The sequence below is a fragment of the Schistocerca gregaria genome, chromosome 5 (genome assembly GCF_023897955.1).
Source record: "Schistocerca gregaria isolate iqSchGreg1 chromosome 5, iqSchGreg1.2, whole genome shotgun sequence".
Lineage (NCBI taxonomy): Eukaryota > Metazoa > Arthropoda > Insecta > Orthoptera > Acrididae > Schistocerca > Schistocerca gregaria.
The window spans coordinates 242,767,114-242,784,724 of NC_064924.1; the positions used below are offsets into that span (position 1 = coordinate 242,767,114).

The 17,611-nt window shown below is 41.3% G+C and overlaps 1 protein-coding gene across 1 annotated transcript in view; it reads left to right on the forward strand.

Annotated features, from left to right (window-relative positions):
- The first annotated feature begins 575 nt into the window (after window positions 1-575).
- LOC126273193 (uncharacterized) overlaps window positions 576-17,611 on the forward strand; it is a 493,173-nt gene continuing 476,137 nt past the window's right edge. The window contains exon 1 of the mRNA XM_049976718.1: window positions 576-725. Within this exon, the coding sequence (XP_049832675.1) occupies window positions 660-725 (66 nt within the window). The 5' untranslated portion in view covers window positions 576-659. The remainder of the gene's footprint in view (window positions 726-17,611) is intronic.

Below are 17,611 nucleotides of genomic sequence, written 5' to 3' on the forward strand. Positions count from 1 at the left end.
TACGTTCAGTTTTGCTCAGCTGTTTGAAAAGCAAATAATGTAAGAGGTTTATCAGTACAGTAATTCATTAATTTTTCTAAGGGCACGTTTCAATATTAGGCCCGTATACCTATCTATAACTATTCTCCTCACGGCGCTGTAGCCAACTAATGTCGTGTTAAGATTTACTTGAGAGGAAGTATCAGAGATCGGGACGGCCTTCGCCTCCTCCGGTACTTTGTTAGTGCTACATAAAGGACGAGCTCCGAGACGCTGGAGAAATTCTAATTGGGTCGTATCCGCTCGTTATACGGCGAGTGCCCGCTGCAGCCCGTAACGTTTTCCGTCACCAAGGAAGCGACGGCGGCAGCGGACGGCACGCGTTGTTTACCAGCACGGGGAGCGTTGTTTGCGGACGGCGGTCGCCAGTCGATACGGAGGCGGCGCGGGGCGGGGGCGGGGGCGGGGGCGGGGGCAGGGTTGGAGGCGGAGGGGTGCTCCGGGCAGGTGAGGAGCGCCCGAGAGAGACAGAGCAGCCGCTCTGCGCGAATATCGATCTCTGGCAGCGGCGGCGGCGGCGGCGGGGGCGGCCGCTGGGGCAGTAGCGCGCCCGCCAGCACGCCGGCCGCAGCACGCCACCGCCGCCGCCCCCGCCAGCACAGCAGCAGACCAGCAGCGGCATGGCTCGCACGCGCGCAGCGGCTCTTGCGCTCCTGGCGCTGCTCGCCGCCGCGTCTGCCCGGACGGTGAGTCCACACCGACAGCCCGCTCCCCAACCCGCGCCAGGAAAACGCTAACGTATCTTTATTACAAGCAGAGTTATCTGAGGCCGGAAATGTCTTAAAAAAATCACAACGTCTGTAGACACATATTCCACTGCATTACTATATATCAAAATATTTTGGCGCTACTTGTACTGCCGGCATACTGCCTTCTTCTGATGCCCACATGTCTTACGTCTTCACATGTTTAGAGCAACCGAAGACCGTAGCGTGACGCTGCAACATTTCGGTAAACAAAAGGTAGCTCAAGCAGACAACACTTGTAGCACTGCCAATTGTTAATAGAACGACTGCCAACCCTATTACGCTATGCTGAAAGCTCAATGTGTAGCTCTGACTGAGGTAGGGGAAACTGAAACATCGTCTAACTTCTGGTGTTTCTCAGTGAAATGTACTGGTACCATTTTTATTCTCAAGCCACGGTATTTTATTTACTTCCCATCATATGTAAGATTTGTAATCTAGTGTCTATGGCAAACCCTGACAACCACCACAGATAATTACTGCAGAAAAAAGAAAGGTATACTATAAGTTCAAAACGCAGTATGTATTTTTACTTAAGTTACAGCTTGGTAATTACTGAGCTACTTCAGGTTTTGCATAGTAAATTGTTTGCACGAAATTAAATTACAATACCTCATAAAATTCATTGCGCATGTATACAAATTTTCTACTGCATTCACTGTATATCAGAATATTTTGGTGCTACTTGCGTCCCCGCCACGCTGTCGTCTTCTGCTGCTCATATGCCTCACGTCCTTAAATGCTCAGAGCACCCGAAGATGGCTCCGTGATGACGCAACATTTTGGTAAACAAAAGGTGGCTGAAGCAGACAACACTTATAGCCTTGCGAATTTCTAGTAAAACGACTAGTAACCCCATAACGCTACACAGAAAACCCAGTACGTAGCTGTGTCTGAGGTAGGGGAAGCTGGAACATCGTCTAACTTCAAGTGTTCGTCAGGGGAATGTACTGGTACCATTTTTATTCTCAAGCCAGAATATTTTATTTATCTGGCATCATATGTAAAGTTTTCCGTCTGCTGGCTTTGGCAACCCGTGATGGTTACTACTGAAAAAAGAAAGCTACAAAGCTGGACTATAATTTCAAAATAACGTTCTCTACTTTTACATAAATTTCATCATGGTGTACTTCTGACCTGTTTCGAGATATGCGCAGTTTGTTGTTTGCATTAAATTAAATCAAAACTACACCTAATTTGTAATTATTAATTACACATATTATCTCTAACACATCCTGGTATCACCAGACTCGGATGCGTAGGTCCAGAGCAATCACAGCTGAACTGGTCCACCTAAACGAATCGCCTGTCACTGGTTCCCCGACACGCAAGAATACTTATAACGTCTCATACTTAATATCCATCAATCTAACAATACTAAATTTGTCCCGTAGTCTTGCCCATTTTTTATCACATTTCTAAATATAGTACTGAAACAAGGCATCATCTTTCTATCACGATCGTTACGACATAAAAATATCTTTTTATCTATCATATATCCAAGCATTAAAACGCGGTATCAGCTCAAGAAATATGCAAATTTAAAGCAACCCTGCACAGGTACCCCGTTCTGCACATTTCCTACGCACTGCTTCCTCGATGTGATGTTACCAAAAAAATATCTTTCAGGTGACTTTAGCAATGAGAAAAATATCAGATTGTTACATCAGTTCCTTGAACGTGCATGGAGTGTCAATTCAGGATTCCCAACTTCGAGGACTCTGAAACATTTCCACGAACAGGTTAAGTATTCGAAACAAGGTCTTCTACAGGGGACTAGTATCTTACTGTCTGCTTAATCTCGTTGGCTGACACATCTGCCATAATACTGAACTAGCTATAGTTTTTGTTAAGTGGAACGATGTTCCTCCTTACTTTGCCATTCGAGAACTCTTAAAGAGGCATATATACTAATGTTACTATTGATGGTAGTTGTGTTGAAATTTTTCCCATGAAAAGACAGGAGGTGTGGTAACGGTCAAGGTCATAATTTGAGGCACAACACACGGTGACCTTCCGGGGTCATGCAAGCAACGGGTAATGGAGCAGAAACTGCATTGCTCCGAGAACATTGTTCTTTAGTTTACCATATTTATGGGCCATTTTATGTGTTCATTTGCTGGAAATTATCATGACACTACAATTAACTTCAACGACCTTTCTAATGGCATTAAGCACATCGTTCCATTAAAAAAAGAACTTTCCTTCGTTGTGCTGTTAGACAAAAATTTTAATCATATTTTTTATACACAAAAATATATGCTGATTGATGGCTAAAACTTTTGTAAACACTTCGATGCTTGGAAACTTTATGGCGCCCACATTACTTGAACCGCCTTCGATACATAAATTATTTAGTAAGAGATTTCTGCAGCTCCTTGGAACTATTCTGAATGATTTAGTTGTATGTGTACGATAATTCTTCCTAATACCCTGTTACAATATACAGGTACATTTAATACCACAGTAACACCTGGTCAACTGAATTTCTTTTTATCCCCAATGTATGCTAACAAATTACAAAGACATATAGACAAACTCAAGAACAATGGAAAATAATTAGAGTAAGTTGTGTCAGATTGAATTACTACGTGAAGCAATCAAGTTTATTCCAGTCAAATCCTCGCATAAATTCTTCAGTAGCAAGGACGGTGTGGACTGGCTACTTATTCTCAATAGTTCATAAATACTTCTTTGGCGGTGGCTGCGTCGGAACTTGCAGGTATCAACATTTTCGTGAGCCTCATACTAAATGACTGATGACAAATATAGCCATTTAGTCCAAAATATTGGATACTGGATTAATAAATAATTGAGACAAGTTAAGATGGCGGATTTAATGCTTCAGTTCTTCTGCATAGCCGGCCGGAGTGGCCGAGCGGTTGTAGGCACTACAGTCTGGAACCGCGCGACTGTTACGGTCGCAGGTTCGAATCCTGCCTCTGGCGTTGATGTGTGTGATGTCCTTATGTTAGTTAGGTTTAAGTAGTTCTAAGTTCTAGGGGACTGATGACCACAGATGTTAAGTCCCATAGTGCTCAGAGCCATTTGAGCCATTCTTCTGCATAGCCTCCTCCACTTGAGTACAACGCACAGAAGTTCCACACGCCCAAGCGAGACTGTTAGAAATGTCCTTCTCTGGAATCTTGTTCTACTCGCCGTCACAGTCGCACCTTCGTTGGTCTTGCCCGTCCATCGGAGATCTGTTCCGCACTTTGTCTTTCTGTTGTGGATCAATAACACCACATCTTGTCACCCTTGATAATTTCTTCCAGGAGAGAACGGTCCTTCTTAGTCTCGGAAATTTATGGACAGACATTGCAAACATGAAGAATGCATCTACAGCTATCTCCACACTCCACCTTTTGATGTGTGGTAGAGAGTATTTCCAGCGCCACTGCCTTTTCCTCTTCCCATTCACGAAAGGTGCACTGGAAGGACGACTGTCGGTGTTACTGCGTATGAACTTGTCTAATTTTCTTCTCGCGATCGTTTCGCGAAACGTATTGGCCTGGAAGCACAATTTGCACAACTATTCTTGGAGCACACCGTCTCGGAATTTCGGTATAATCTAATCCATCTGTATATTGAGCAAGCAGTAAAGGAAACAAGAGAAAAATTTGGAGTAGGTATTAAAATCCATGGAGAAGAAATAAAAACTTTGAGGTTCGCCGATGACATCGTAATTGTGTCAGAGACAGCAAAGGACTTGCAAGAGCAGTTGAACGGAATGGATAGTGTCTTGAAAGGAGGATATAAGATGAACATCGACAAAAGCAAAACGAGGATAATGGAATGTAGTCGAATTACGTCAGGTGATGCTGAGGGAATTAGATTAGGAAATGAGACACTTAAAGTAGTAAAGGAGTTTTGCTATTTGGGGAGCAAAATAACTGATGATGGTCGAAGTAGAGAGGATATAAAATGTAGACTGGCAATGGCAAGGAAAGCGTTTCTGAAGAAGAGAAATTTGTTAACATCGAGTATAGATTTAAGTGTCAGGATGTCATTTCTGAAAGTAATTGTATGGAGTGTAGCCATGTATGGAAGTGAAACATGGACAATAAATAGTTTAGACAAGAAGAGAATAGAAGATCTCGAAATGTGGTGCTACAGAAGAATGCTGAAGATTAGATGGGTAGATCACATAACTAATGAAGAAATATTGAATAGGATTGGGGAGAAGAGAAGTGTGTGGCACAACTTGACCAGAAGAAGGGATCGGTTGGTAGGACATGTTCTGAGGCATGAAGGGATCACCAATTTGGTATTGGAGGGCAGCGTGGAGGGTAAAAATCGTAGAGGGAGACCAAGAGATGACTACACTAAGCAGATTCAGAAGGATGTGGGTTGCAGTGGGTCTGGGAGATGAAGAAGCTGGCACAGGATAGAGTAGCATGGAGAGCTGCATCAAACCAGTCTCAGGACTGAAGACCACAACAACAACAACAACTAATCCGTGCTGCCCAACGCCTCGCTAGAAGCATCTGTGACCATCTCTGTAACTGTCTCCAGCTGACTAAATGATCCCGGGACAGATAGCGCTTCTTTGGATCTTCTCTAAATGTTCTATTAACCCAACTCCGTAAGGCTTCCAGACTGATGGACAACACAAAAGAATCGGTCGAAAATGTGTTTCGTAATCTATTTCTTTCGTGGTTTGAAAAGGTTTTATCAAATTTGAACCAATTAATCTCCTCTTCCTACAATTTTTTCCGTGGTTATACCACTTTGAGTCGGTCCAGATGGTTGTTGTTGTTGTTGTTTTTGCGGTCTTCAGTCCGAAGACTGGTATCATACAGCTCTTCATGCTACTCTCTCCGAATGACTGCTGCAACCTACATTCTTCTAAATGTCCTTACTGTATTCATCTGTTGGTCATTCTCACACACACACACACACACACAACACACACACACACACACACACACACACACACACACACACACACACACACACACACACACACTAAACTGCTGATCCCTTGATGTCTCAGAATGTGTCCTATCAACCGATCCGTTCTTTTAGTCAAGTTGTGCCAAAATTTCTTGTCTCCCCTATCCTGTTCAGTACATCCTCATTACTTATGTAATCTGCGCATCTTACATTCAGAATTCTTCTGTAGCACCACATCTCAAAAGTTTCTATTTTTGTCTTGTCTAAATTGTTTATCGCCCATGTTTCACTTCCATATATGGTTACATCCAGACAAATAAGCTCATAAATTACTTCCTAACACTGAAATCTATATTCGATGTCGACAAATTTCTTCTCTTCAGAAACACTTTTCTTGCTATTGCCAGTCTACAGTTTATATCCTTTCTGCTTCGGCCGTTATCAATTATTTTGCTGCCCAAATAGCAAAACTCATCTACTACTTTAAATGTCTTGTTTCTTAATCTAATTTCCTCAGTTAATTCGACTACACTCCATTATTCTTATTTTGCTTTTGTTGATTTTCACCTCACATCCTCGATTCAAAATACTATCCATTCCGTTCAACTGCTATTTAAAGTTCTTTGCTGCTTGTGACAGAATTCAATGTCATCGGCAAACCTAAAAGTTTTTATTTCTTCTCCTTTGGCTTTAATGCACATTCCGAATTTTTCTTTGGTTTCCTTTAATGCTTGTTCAGTGTACGAATTGAATAACATTATAACTGCCGTCTGGTTTCCGTATATATTGTAAATACCCTTTCGCTCCCTGTATTTGCCGGCCGCGGTGGCCGTGCGGTTCTGGCGCTGCAGTCCGGAACCGCGGGCCTGCTACGGTCGCAGGTTCGAATCCTGCCTCGGGCATGGGTATGTGTGATGTCCTTAGGTTAGTTGGGTTTAAGTAGTTCTAAGTTCTAGGGGACTTATGACCTAAGATGTTGAGTCCCATAGTGCTCAGAGCCATTTGAAGCTCCCTGTATTTTACCCCTGATATCTTCAGAATTTCAAAGAGAGTATTCCAGACAACATCGTCGAAAGCCCTTCCTAAGTCTACAGATGCTGTAGATGTAGTTTTACTTTTCCTTAACACTTTCGGGACGTGCGATGTAGCTCCTACGTCGGTCCGACAGTACTCCAAAAAGACGATCGACGTAGTTCCTGAATCGGCCGATTATCAGCGATGTTAACGACTCCCAGCGCATGATTTTCATATTCTGTAGGTTTAAAAGTACTCTCTGGTTATCCTAGTACCAAGGAAAAATTACAGATGGAAGCATACGTCACTGGTGGAAGTGGAACAGGAGTATATTTTGAGTCATTTGCTTTGCCGCGCTCACGGTCGACTTACTACCTTTAGATTGTTGTCGGCTGATACCTTTGCGCTTTATTTTCGTCATGGCCTTGCGAGATGAAGAAATAGAGTTTTTATTGAACAATAGTGGTTTAGAATTACATGAAGATATTGCAGATTTTGACATTACTGATGGTAAGCTATTTTTGTCCAAATTTTCCGTGATTCTGTGGTTTGATTCTTGGTCAGAAAAAAGGTAATTTTTACGAATTTTCTTATAGATGAAAACGATCCCTCGGACGGTGAACCGTCAGGAAGACCTGAAGATGAGGCTGTTGACATCGTTGTCACAACAAACACAACTGGTCATTGCAATTTGCCATATTCTTCTGGCCAGTGGACAGATGACGATACAATCACTCCCCAGCTTCCTGTTTTTTTCTGAATCCTGTGGAATTCAAGATGGGATTGACCAACATTCTTCAGTGTTGGATTGTTTCACGTACTTTTTCGATGAAGAACTGGTGAGACTGATCAAACGAGAGACAAACCGCTACGCTAGAATGACAATAGAGATACCAAGTGCTACAGGAAAACTGAAGCCTCAGGGAGTATGGTGTAAGTGGACAACAGTGAAACTCAGTGAACTGAATAAATTTTTTTGATATTATTTTGCATATGTGCCTAGTCAAGAAACCAAAACTGTCTGACTACTGGTCTACAAGTCCCGTGTTGCAGTCCTCATTTGCGTCAAAGTGTCTGCCAAAAGATAGATTTTTGTCAATTCTACGAATGTTACATCTCGTAGATAACGCAACATATACTCCTAAAAACCAGGTAGGGCACGATCCTATTCATAAGGTAAGACCTATATTCGACAGATGCGTGACCCCAAGTGGAAAGGCTTACAAGCTAGGCGAAAATATTACTAAAGAAGAAGGAATTTGCCCTTTTCGTGGTAGACTGAGTTTTAGAGTGTATATGAAAAATAAGCCTAATAAATATGGCGTAAAATTTTTTATGCTATGTGAAAGTGAAAGTGGGTACGTCCTGTACTGTGAAATTTATTCCGGGAAACAGACTAATGCCGATAACAGCGGTTTACACATTGTAGACAGATTGCGTCCTTCGTTTCATAATTAAGATCACACATTATACATGGACCGATATTACACCAGCCCTGATTTACTGAATTATTTGTGGGGGAAAAGAACTAAGGCAGTTGGTACTGTACAGAAAAATAGAAAAGGATCTTGCTGGCCAGAAATTGAAAAAAAAATGAACTTTGTTTCGCAGACGAGGTAACTTACTGTTTGTAAAATGGAAGGACAACAGACGTTTTTATTTTGACAACAAAGTATAAAATGACGGCAACAAATGTTAGTGTAAAAACTAGAATGGTGGAAAAAATGAAGCCAGGCTATGTTTTGGACTACAACAGTAGAAAGCTGGTGTGGATCATAGCGACCAGCTAATGGTGTACTGTCCTTTTGAACGAAAACAGATAAAGTGGTGGAAAAAAGTTTTCTTTCACATTTTCATGCTCATGGCTAAATTCTTACATTTTGTACAAAATGTCGCGAAATACAAGCAAACATCTGGTTCAATATATTACAGAGTTAGCAGAGAACTTGGTTCACAAAGGTGGCCTCTTAGACTCATGCAGTTCTCAGAATAGTTTCCCCATCAACAGACTAAGCAGAAGACATTTTCCAAAGTTAATTCCATCCACAAAATAGTCTTAAGTGGCCTCAGAGAAGATGGAAAGTATGCGCAGAAACAAGCAAGGCCAGATATAGTAAAGTTTCAAGGAACGACACGCGATATTAGTGTGAAACCTATGACGTAGGGCTTTGTTTTCCAAAATGTTTCGAAATATTTCATACAAAAGCCAATGTAACTGTGTGATTATTAATAAAATAAAAGTTCATATTTCAGCAGTTATTCATTTAAAACTAACAACTTCAATCCTATGTCCCTTAGAGGTCCTAAAACCTAAAACAAAATTGTATTTTCACTGTGAAAACAGCATACTCTCAAATTGATATACAACCCTTCTCACTAAATTAAATGTTTATTTCTTTGCAGTACTCTGAAGGGAATGGACGTAGTTTTTAAATGCAAAAGAGCAATCTATTTTCTGTGGTATAGCATTTGCTGTAGAAAAATCAGAAAACCTGTGAAATCGTTCAGTACCAGCCGGTTGAGCGTCCTCACTCGCGCTCAGTCCTCAAAGTGTTACCCTATCTTTTGAGATAAGCCGTAGGTTCAGTACTGACTCTCCAAAGTCCGAACTGATCTTTCCCGGAGTCGGCTTCTACCAGTTTTTCCATTCTTTTGTAAAGAATTCGTGTCAGTAGTCTGCAGTCATGACTTTTTTAAACTGATAGTTCGGCAATTTTCTCATTGTCAGCATCTTCTTTCTCTGGAATTGGAATTGTTACATTCTTCTACAAGTCTGAGGGTATTTCGCCTCTCTCATATACCTCGCAAGCCAGATGCAAGAGTTTTGTCATGGCTGTCTCTCCCAAGGCTATCAGTAGTTCTTACGGAATGTCATCTTCTTCCGGGGCGTTATTTCGAATTAGGTATTTCATTGGTCTGCCAAATTCTCCTCGGAGTATCATATCTCTCATCTCGTCTTCATCTACGATCTCTTCCATTTCTATATTATTGTCTTCAAGTTCATCCCTCCTGTATAGGCCCTTTATACACTCCTTTCAGCTTTCCCTTCTTTGCTTAGCACTGGTTGTCCATCTGAACTCTTTTGCCCAAAGAACTCTTTGGTTTGTGGCCGTGCGGTTCTAGGCGCTTCAGTCTGGAACCGTGCGACCGCTGCGATCGCAGGTTCGAATCCTGCTTCGGGCATGGATGTGTGTGATGTCCTTAGGTTTGTTAGGTTTAAGTAGTTCTAAGTTCTAGGGACTGATGACTTCAGATGTTAAGTCCTATAGTGCTCAGAGCCATATGAACCAACCAACTCTTTGGTTTTCCTGTAGGCAGTATCTACCTTTTCCCTATTTAAACATGCTTCTAAATCCTTAGATTTTGCGCTTCTTGTCAATCTCATTTTTAAACATTTGTACGCTTTCGCATGCTTCATTTGCTTCAGATGGTTATTCCGAAGTATTTTACTGTAACTCCCGTAAAATACCAGATGGTTATTAGTAGGTAATCTACGGTAGTTGCTGTTTTCAGTTATTGACGCCACACTGGTGTATGTCATTGCCATTTCATGTGCAATACATTAATTTATTTACGATCATGCAGTATGGAAGCACGAGAGCATAAAACACGCTCAGTGAACACCATGGAACTCCACCACTCCCTACACCACATAACGTGCAAAGATCACTATCGCTATAAGAAGAATATCACATTACATTTGCAATCGCGTCGGAGATTTTCTTCATACGATTCGTTAGAGAAATGGAAGTGGTACATACATATGATCCTCGTTTTGTATCATGCCCTGATATGAGGATTTTGAAATTAATAGACTGCAGTCTATTGTAGTTGAGATCTTGAGATGGATGACTGGTTCGATGCAGCTCTCCGCTCTATCCTATACTGCGCAGGCCACTTAATCTGTGCATAGGTGCTGCAGCTTACGCCCATTTGAACCTGCTTACTGCACTCAAGTCTTGGCCCCTTCTACAATGTTTACCCCCCCCCCCCCCCCTCCCCATTATTGCCATATTATCTTGTAATATAAAAGGTAAGTAATACTATCTGGCGTCATAAAATTACGTCAGTTCTTAAGTACACTGGTGCAGTCACTGTGCGACAAGTACACAGAGTAGTATCACTCTGCTAAAGAATGAAGTCACCGACACCAATGACTATAGCGTATAATGTGATGTTACAAAACATTACCCCTTACTCTCTGAACTTACGAAAAAATACTCTTGTGAATAATCCAGCTCACGTCCTTCTCCTGACACGCTCCTGACACGCTCATAAGTATCCCATTATAGTTACATTGGCTGAAACAAATCAGTACAGTTGGAAATCGACAATGAAAAACAGTAAAAGATTTCAAACTATCCATGGAACCGAGTAATTTAATATCATTTGAAAGGCGATTGAATCAGCCCATCAGAACGTAGTGTGCCACAGCTGAAATTTTAATTAAAATGGTTTGCTTTCATTTCCTGGCGGGTATATTTTTACGACTAAAAAACGCAATAAAACGGTAGCGTTCCCAATCTTGTTAAGAAAAAAAATGAAACATGCTACGAAAATATCACGCAAAAATACTGACGATAGCCTTCACCCGGATGTTAACGAACAGCAAAGTTAACTGTTGTGTAACGTTCAAATACAGCGTCCGCGAATTAGAGAATAGTTATACGCCAAGGGACGTGGAGAGGTCGTATGTCGTGAAGCACATTGTCACAAGCGGAGGACCATTGGGAGTTAAGATTTTTGTGACGGAGCTAATTTAGTGGTTGGCGATCGCTGCCTGAGGAATGAATATTTGACCTAGCATGGATGTGAGATGTTTGATATCTCGGAGGCTGCAGGGTTTTATATGACCTCAATCGGATGCGGAACGGTGCATATCCATGATGTACTGAAAACATGTCCCACTTGCGGCACAAAGAAGCAGCATTTTTTCTTATTGTATTTGAAGTTAGCCGTTGGATCAAGCTGAACAAGGAGTCCAGACTGGTTGCTTAATCCCGTACATTTTTGCCAGTGACAATAATATCGAACAAATAATTTGCTGTCCTTGGTGTGTCCCGTGAAAGATGTCCAAAATAGTACTGGAATATGGCTAGTGCACTGGAGATGCAGAAGGACGGGCGATTACATCGAAAAAGACCAAATGGCGTGTTGATGACCAGAATGCTTTTGGAGGCTTCGTCCAAGGGAGCTGAAAGTAAGTGTCGATAGGTCTACTTTTACAACACCTTTGTCTTTGGCTAGGCGTGCCATATTATTCTCCAATTTAGGAATATCCATAACTATGGGCAAGCGACAAACACCTATGATAAGATCTGCAGAGCTGTCGAGAACCTAATGGACTGTTGAAACGCTCAAATGGTGGGAAGACATGTAGCTAAGTGATTTTTAAAAAAGAAAAAAAACCTCCCTGTGAGCTGCTTTTCCTGCTAATGCTGTAATGACACTCATAATAATAATAGCGACATTGACAGATACAAAATATGCTTAAGGGTGTACAAAGGTTATTTCTGTCATCGCCAGTTCTGAGGGGAGCAAATTTAGGTAGACAGAACCAGCTAAGAGCATCGGGAAGTGAGGAAGATCTGATTGGAAAGAAGAATCAAATGAGTAATGATTGCATACTAAGACAAAGGTAGGCATTATTTATACTTAAGTACATTGCTTTTGAGGTGGTGGTAGTAGTAGTAGTAGGCTTCTAAGGGACTCGAAGCTCCCGTGCCGATCTCACATTATTCCTCCAGATGCTCCTGTCTTCTGCTGCCTCTTACCAGTTACTTATTCCCAATCTTTCGCATATCCAATCAATTTCTGGGTCTCCCCCTTGGTCTTTTGCCATATGGCTTCTCTCTGAATGTTCTTAACACAATTTGATCTTCTTTCATTCTCATCAGACGTCCAGCCCGTTGCAGTCACCTAGCATTTATTATGTTTACTATCGTCGGTTGTTGTGATAGCTCATGGATTTCTATGTTCTGTCTTCTCTTCCAGCATTGTGATTCATTTTCATAATATGGATCAAAGATTTTTTCATGAAGTTTATTCTCAAACACTTGTAAATGGTGGTTTTCTGTTTTCGTTAGGCTCCATGTTTCTTCCCTATAGATTAGAACTGGTCTGATGATTGTGTTATATAACTTTATTTTGGTTTTACTAGTCAGCAGTTTGGATCCTAAGATGTGTTGTATTGCATAATAGAGTCGGTTAGCATTTAGCAGTCTCGCTTTTATTTCCACCTGTCTCTGATTTTGTTCGTCTGTCACTGCGCCCAGAAATTTGAACTGTTCAACACACTCGAATTTTTGTTCACCAACTATTAGATGTGATTGGTTATCCCATTGATCTCTACATCTTTGAACTATCATGTATTTCGTTTTCTCGTCATTTTCTTTCAGGCCAGGTCTTGATGTTTCTGTTGCAAGCTCCACAAATAATTGCCTAATCTCTACTTCACTGTCTCCAATGAGCACTATGTCATCTGCGTATGCTAACACGTTAATTTTACTTTCTTGGAGGGTCCCAGCAGGAACCAGTTTGAGTTTCCTCACAACTCTTTTTAAAGCTATTTTGCAGAGAAGGGGGAGCAAAGAATCTTCTTGTCTTAACCCACTTTTATTTTTAAAATAATCACACTTTAATCCATTTAGTAAAACCAATCTTGTATTTTCATCCATGCATACTTTGCTGAGAGTTATCAATTTAATTGGCTAACCAAATTCAGTCATTACATTCCACAAGCTTTGCCTATGGGTGGGGTTATAAGCTTTCATGACATCGATAAACAAATAATGTATTTTTTGTTTATAGTTCCAAACTTTTTCATTTATTGATTTGATTGCAAATATGCTGTTAGTGGTGGATTTGTTTTTGCAGAAGCCATTTTGAGAACCCCCATTGCGCTTGAAGTGGAGATATTATTTAGTTTTCTAACATAAAGAGGGAGGTCATTCGAAAACTTGGTTGCTGTTACTGAAAAGAACTTCGAGAAAACAGGTGTGTGACGGAGTGGGACGAAAACGATTTTCTTCTGATAGGAACAAGAATTTCTGCTATGTTGTTTAGAGAAGAGGTTAAGATCGAGGAGCGATATGATTGGCAGTGTACATGGGTGAGACAGTGCAGGAAACAGAGGGTATGGAAACCGCTCCACTTGTCTGCACGTAGCCAGGATAGTTGCGTATGAGACGGTGAAATACGATCGAACGCAGACGTTAATCACCAGCTCCAGGCGCCGTGAGCTTTCCAGAGAAAGACCTTGCAGTATAACATCGCTGTAATGAACAATTGGAAGTGTAAGAGTGTGTACAAATTTCTTTTTCAGGTCGGAAGGGAAGAGATTTTTATACTTTTGTACGGCATGGAGATACTGTTGCCTTCCTGTACATTGCTATTGTGTGACGAGCCCAATGTGGCTTATCATCCGGTATAATTCTTAGACTCTTTCCTGAGGGAGAGAAGTTGATATTTGTACCATTTAACATTTAAGTTGGTAGGAATTTGTGATATTTGGGTTTAATGAGTCTAGTATGATTAATCGGAACTGCTTTTGTTACAGTTATATTAATCCTATATTCTGTGCCCATTTCGATAGTGCACAAGGTCAGTATTGAAATTTTCTATAGCTGTAACTGGTCTATGGTTCCACCTTTTTGTCACACGCCTGGAACGACGAGGATGCTGCCAGCAAACGAGTTGATGCAAGAGATTGCCGGTGGTGTGTTGGTGATGGCAGCCATATGCTCTAACATCAGCTCCTGAGCTTGCAATTTTTTGTAGAAGCAGTAAGACTTGAGTGGTGACGTTCATAGAGGTGGTCGTAGTGGACCAAAGAGTAAATTTCGCCCACCACGAACAGGAAAAAACACAGGAAGAAGCATCGTCTACCCGGGATGTACGCCGCGGTGGTCTCGCGGTTCTAGGCGCGCAGTCCGGAACCGTGCGGCTGCTACGGTCGCAGGTTCGAATCCTGCCTCGGGCATGGATGTGTGTGATGTCCTTAGGTTAGTTAGGTTTAAGTAGTTCTAAGTCCTAGGGGACTACTGACCACAGCAGTTGAGTCCCATAGTGCTCAGAGCCATTTTTGAACCCGGGATGTACCACAAGCGTGCAGAGTGAGTCCATGAAAACCTCATCGTCAATGGAAGTGGCCCACGACGCTGTCGACGCAGAGAAACTAAAACCCAGATAGACAATGAAATGCAAATTTATGCACGTGCAAAAGCGACTGGATGCACGCTGACTGCGTCCTCTTGGAGAGACCCTGCTGCCTGGTGTCAGTGAGGCGTGCACCGGAAACTGCAGTGGTACTGTTCGCCGTTGTAGCCCCTGTGGCTTTTGGCACCGGCCATCCGAGGCATAACGCTTTTATGCTGGAGAGTTCTGTGCCCTTACACAGCATTTCCAAGCATTTTCTATGCACAGGGTGACAATTATTGAACTATATGATAAAAACGTCAACTAGTGACAAATTACTGCGTGCACACTCTTTATTCAACACGTAGAGGTCACTATAGATATTAGGAATTAGGTTTTGACATGACCGATATGCCTGCCATCATTGGCGATGATGTGGCGCAGACGAATAGCGAAATTCTGCATGACCCGCTGAGTTTTTGGAATATCGATGCTGTCGATGACCTCCTGAATGGCTGTTTTCAACTCAGCAATGGTTTTGGTGTTATTGCTGTCCACTTTGTGTTACATAGAGCCCCACAAAAAGGAGTCGCACATGTTGCTGTCCGGTGGATACGGCGGCCCATCGAGGCAAACGCATTGAACACCCGGGAAGTTTTGTCTTCTAGTATCCTCAGGCATTTCCAACTGTTTTGTTCTTTTAGCTGTCTTCGATACACTTATGGAAAGTTTGTAACTCGTAGTAGTTTCTCTTAAAGCTCTGTTCCGTCAGTTGGTGATTATTTCATAGATACCACTGTTGCAACTTCCTTGGCAAATGACAGCAGTCTACATTTTGACTCTCATTCTACACCCAGCATGCTATGTAAACTGCTATCTTTCTCAGCCACAACTCAAAGACATTATCCCGAGAGACTAAGCCACACACCGATATTTGTAGGCATCGTTTCGTTAAATGCTTCATTTGGCAATTCTTAGACCAAGCGTGTACGGTCTTCATCCGCATTAGTAATCTCATATACCCTTGTAAATGATTTTAGGGAAACTGATTTCCCTCAATATTGAGGTCATCGTATATCAAAACTAAACCTAATGTGCACCAGAATCCCCATGGTGTACATTTTATTGATGTTCTAATGATAGGAGCTATTCTTCAAGTTCTTCGTTAGTTTTTCACTGTTAAAATTCAAGCTGATTTGGGTTTACGCCTGCAAGATTTCTACGGATGTCTAGACATTCACAATTAATTATTTCTTAATTATTCGCATCTCTTAAATCCTACGAGTTTCTAAGCATCAACGCGTATGTTTTTCTTTAAAGTTTCGATGTCTCAGTGCCTATAGATATCACCTTCATTCCATTAACCTCTGCAACATTTCTCTTGTTCAGTATCATCAGTGACTTCCTCCGAAAGAGTCGTTTTAGCTTTTCTTCGCTACTCCTGTCGTACCTCATTTTTGCGGTTGTCATCTGGAGACAACGTTCCCGTTAAAAGGAATATTGAATCGTATATGCTTTCTCATAGGGACCACTCGTGATGACTGGGTGTTGTGTGATGTCCTTAGGTTGGTTAGGTTTAAGTAGTTCTAAGTTCTAGGGGACTGATGACCATAGATGTTAAGTCCCATAGTGCTCAGAGCCATGTGAACCATTTGAACCATAGGGACCACTGGGACTCTACCTTTTTTGTCAATAGTTTATTTTGCCTTTGCCAAATCTTGTTATTCAGGTGTTCTCTTCAAGTATTCCCATCTTTCTTCTTCATGTTACTTCAGTAATTATTTGTATTTCTGTTTGGAACTCCAATAAGTCCCTATTTGTCTAATACATTATCCGACTCCTATTGGTTCCTGATAACTTTACACCTCACTTTTTGTATATCGTTACTCCACACTGCCTTTGGGCCTCCTGTGTGTCACAAAACAATAAAGTGAAAAATCACTTATATTTGTCTGCACCATTATGCCATTATCTGTCAGACAAGCAATAATTTGTACAGACGCTAACAGTAGTTAGTCTGAGCGCCGGACGGAATATTAAGACGTAAATGTAAATTTCATGCTTTTTGTGATATTGTGCACTTTTAATATTTAGTCTTTATATCACTTTATTTTTTTGTATGTAAACGTATTTTATGAAATTTCCCATAAGTTTTCTTTCTTTTCAGCTAATACATGCATTTCATTTAAAATAGATTGCACTTACATCAATGATTGACTCATAGCGATGTTTTATCAAGCTGGTCTGAGTAACGAATTCCTTAAACACTTTTCGTTCGTTCTCTTCAATCTAATTTGTGTACGAGTGTAGGGGAATATTGTTTGTTTTTATTTTGGAGTGAGAGCGTGTTAGTTAAGGACCTACACGTTTGTAACTGACAGGGGAAACGTTCGCAGGAATCTATAAATCAATTTAAGGAGAGTACGAGATGAAATATTTAATGTTCTTGTTGTTGATCCAATCGTAAGGTGTAGGCCTAACACTCAAACCTACAGAGAGTTTGTTCACAGAAAGTATTATGTCTCTGTAAAATATTGTATTATACGAGTTCTTCACACTTTTGATTACGATAAAGGACGAACTAAAACGCGTCGTAATACATCTAGTATGTTGTCATCCTCAAGAACACATGTGTTAAAAAGCTGTGAACAGACATCAGCAATCCCAGAACAACGCCTTTTGGCAGCTATACGAAGTTCACCTAATACAACCACTGGAGGGTCTACTGATAGTGGGACACCACATACGGTATCATTATAACTAAACAGATGACACGGCAA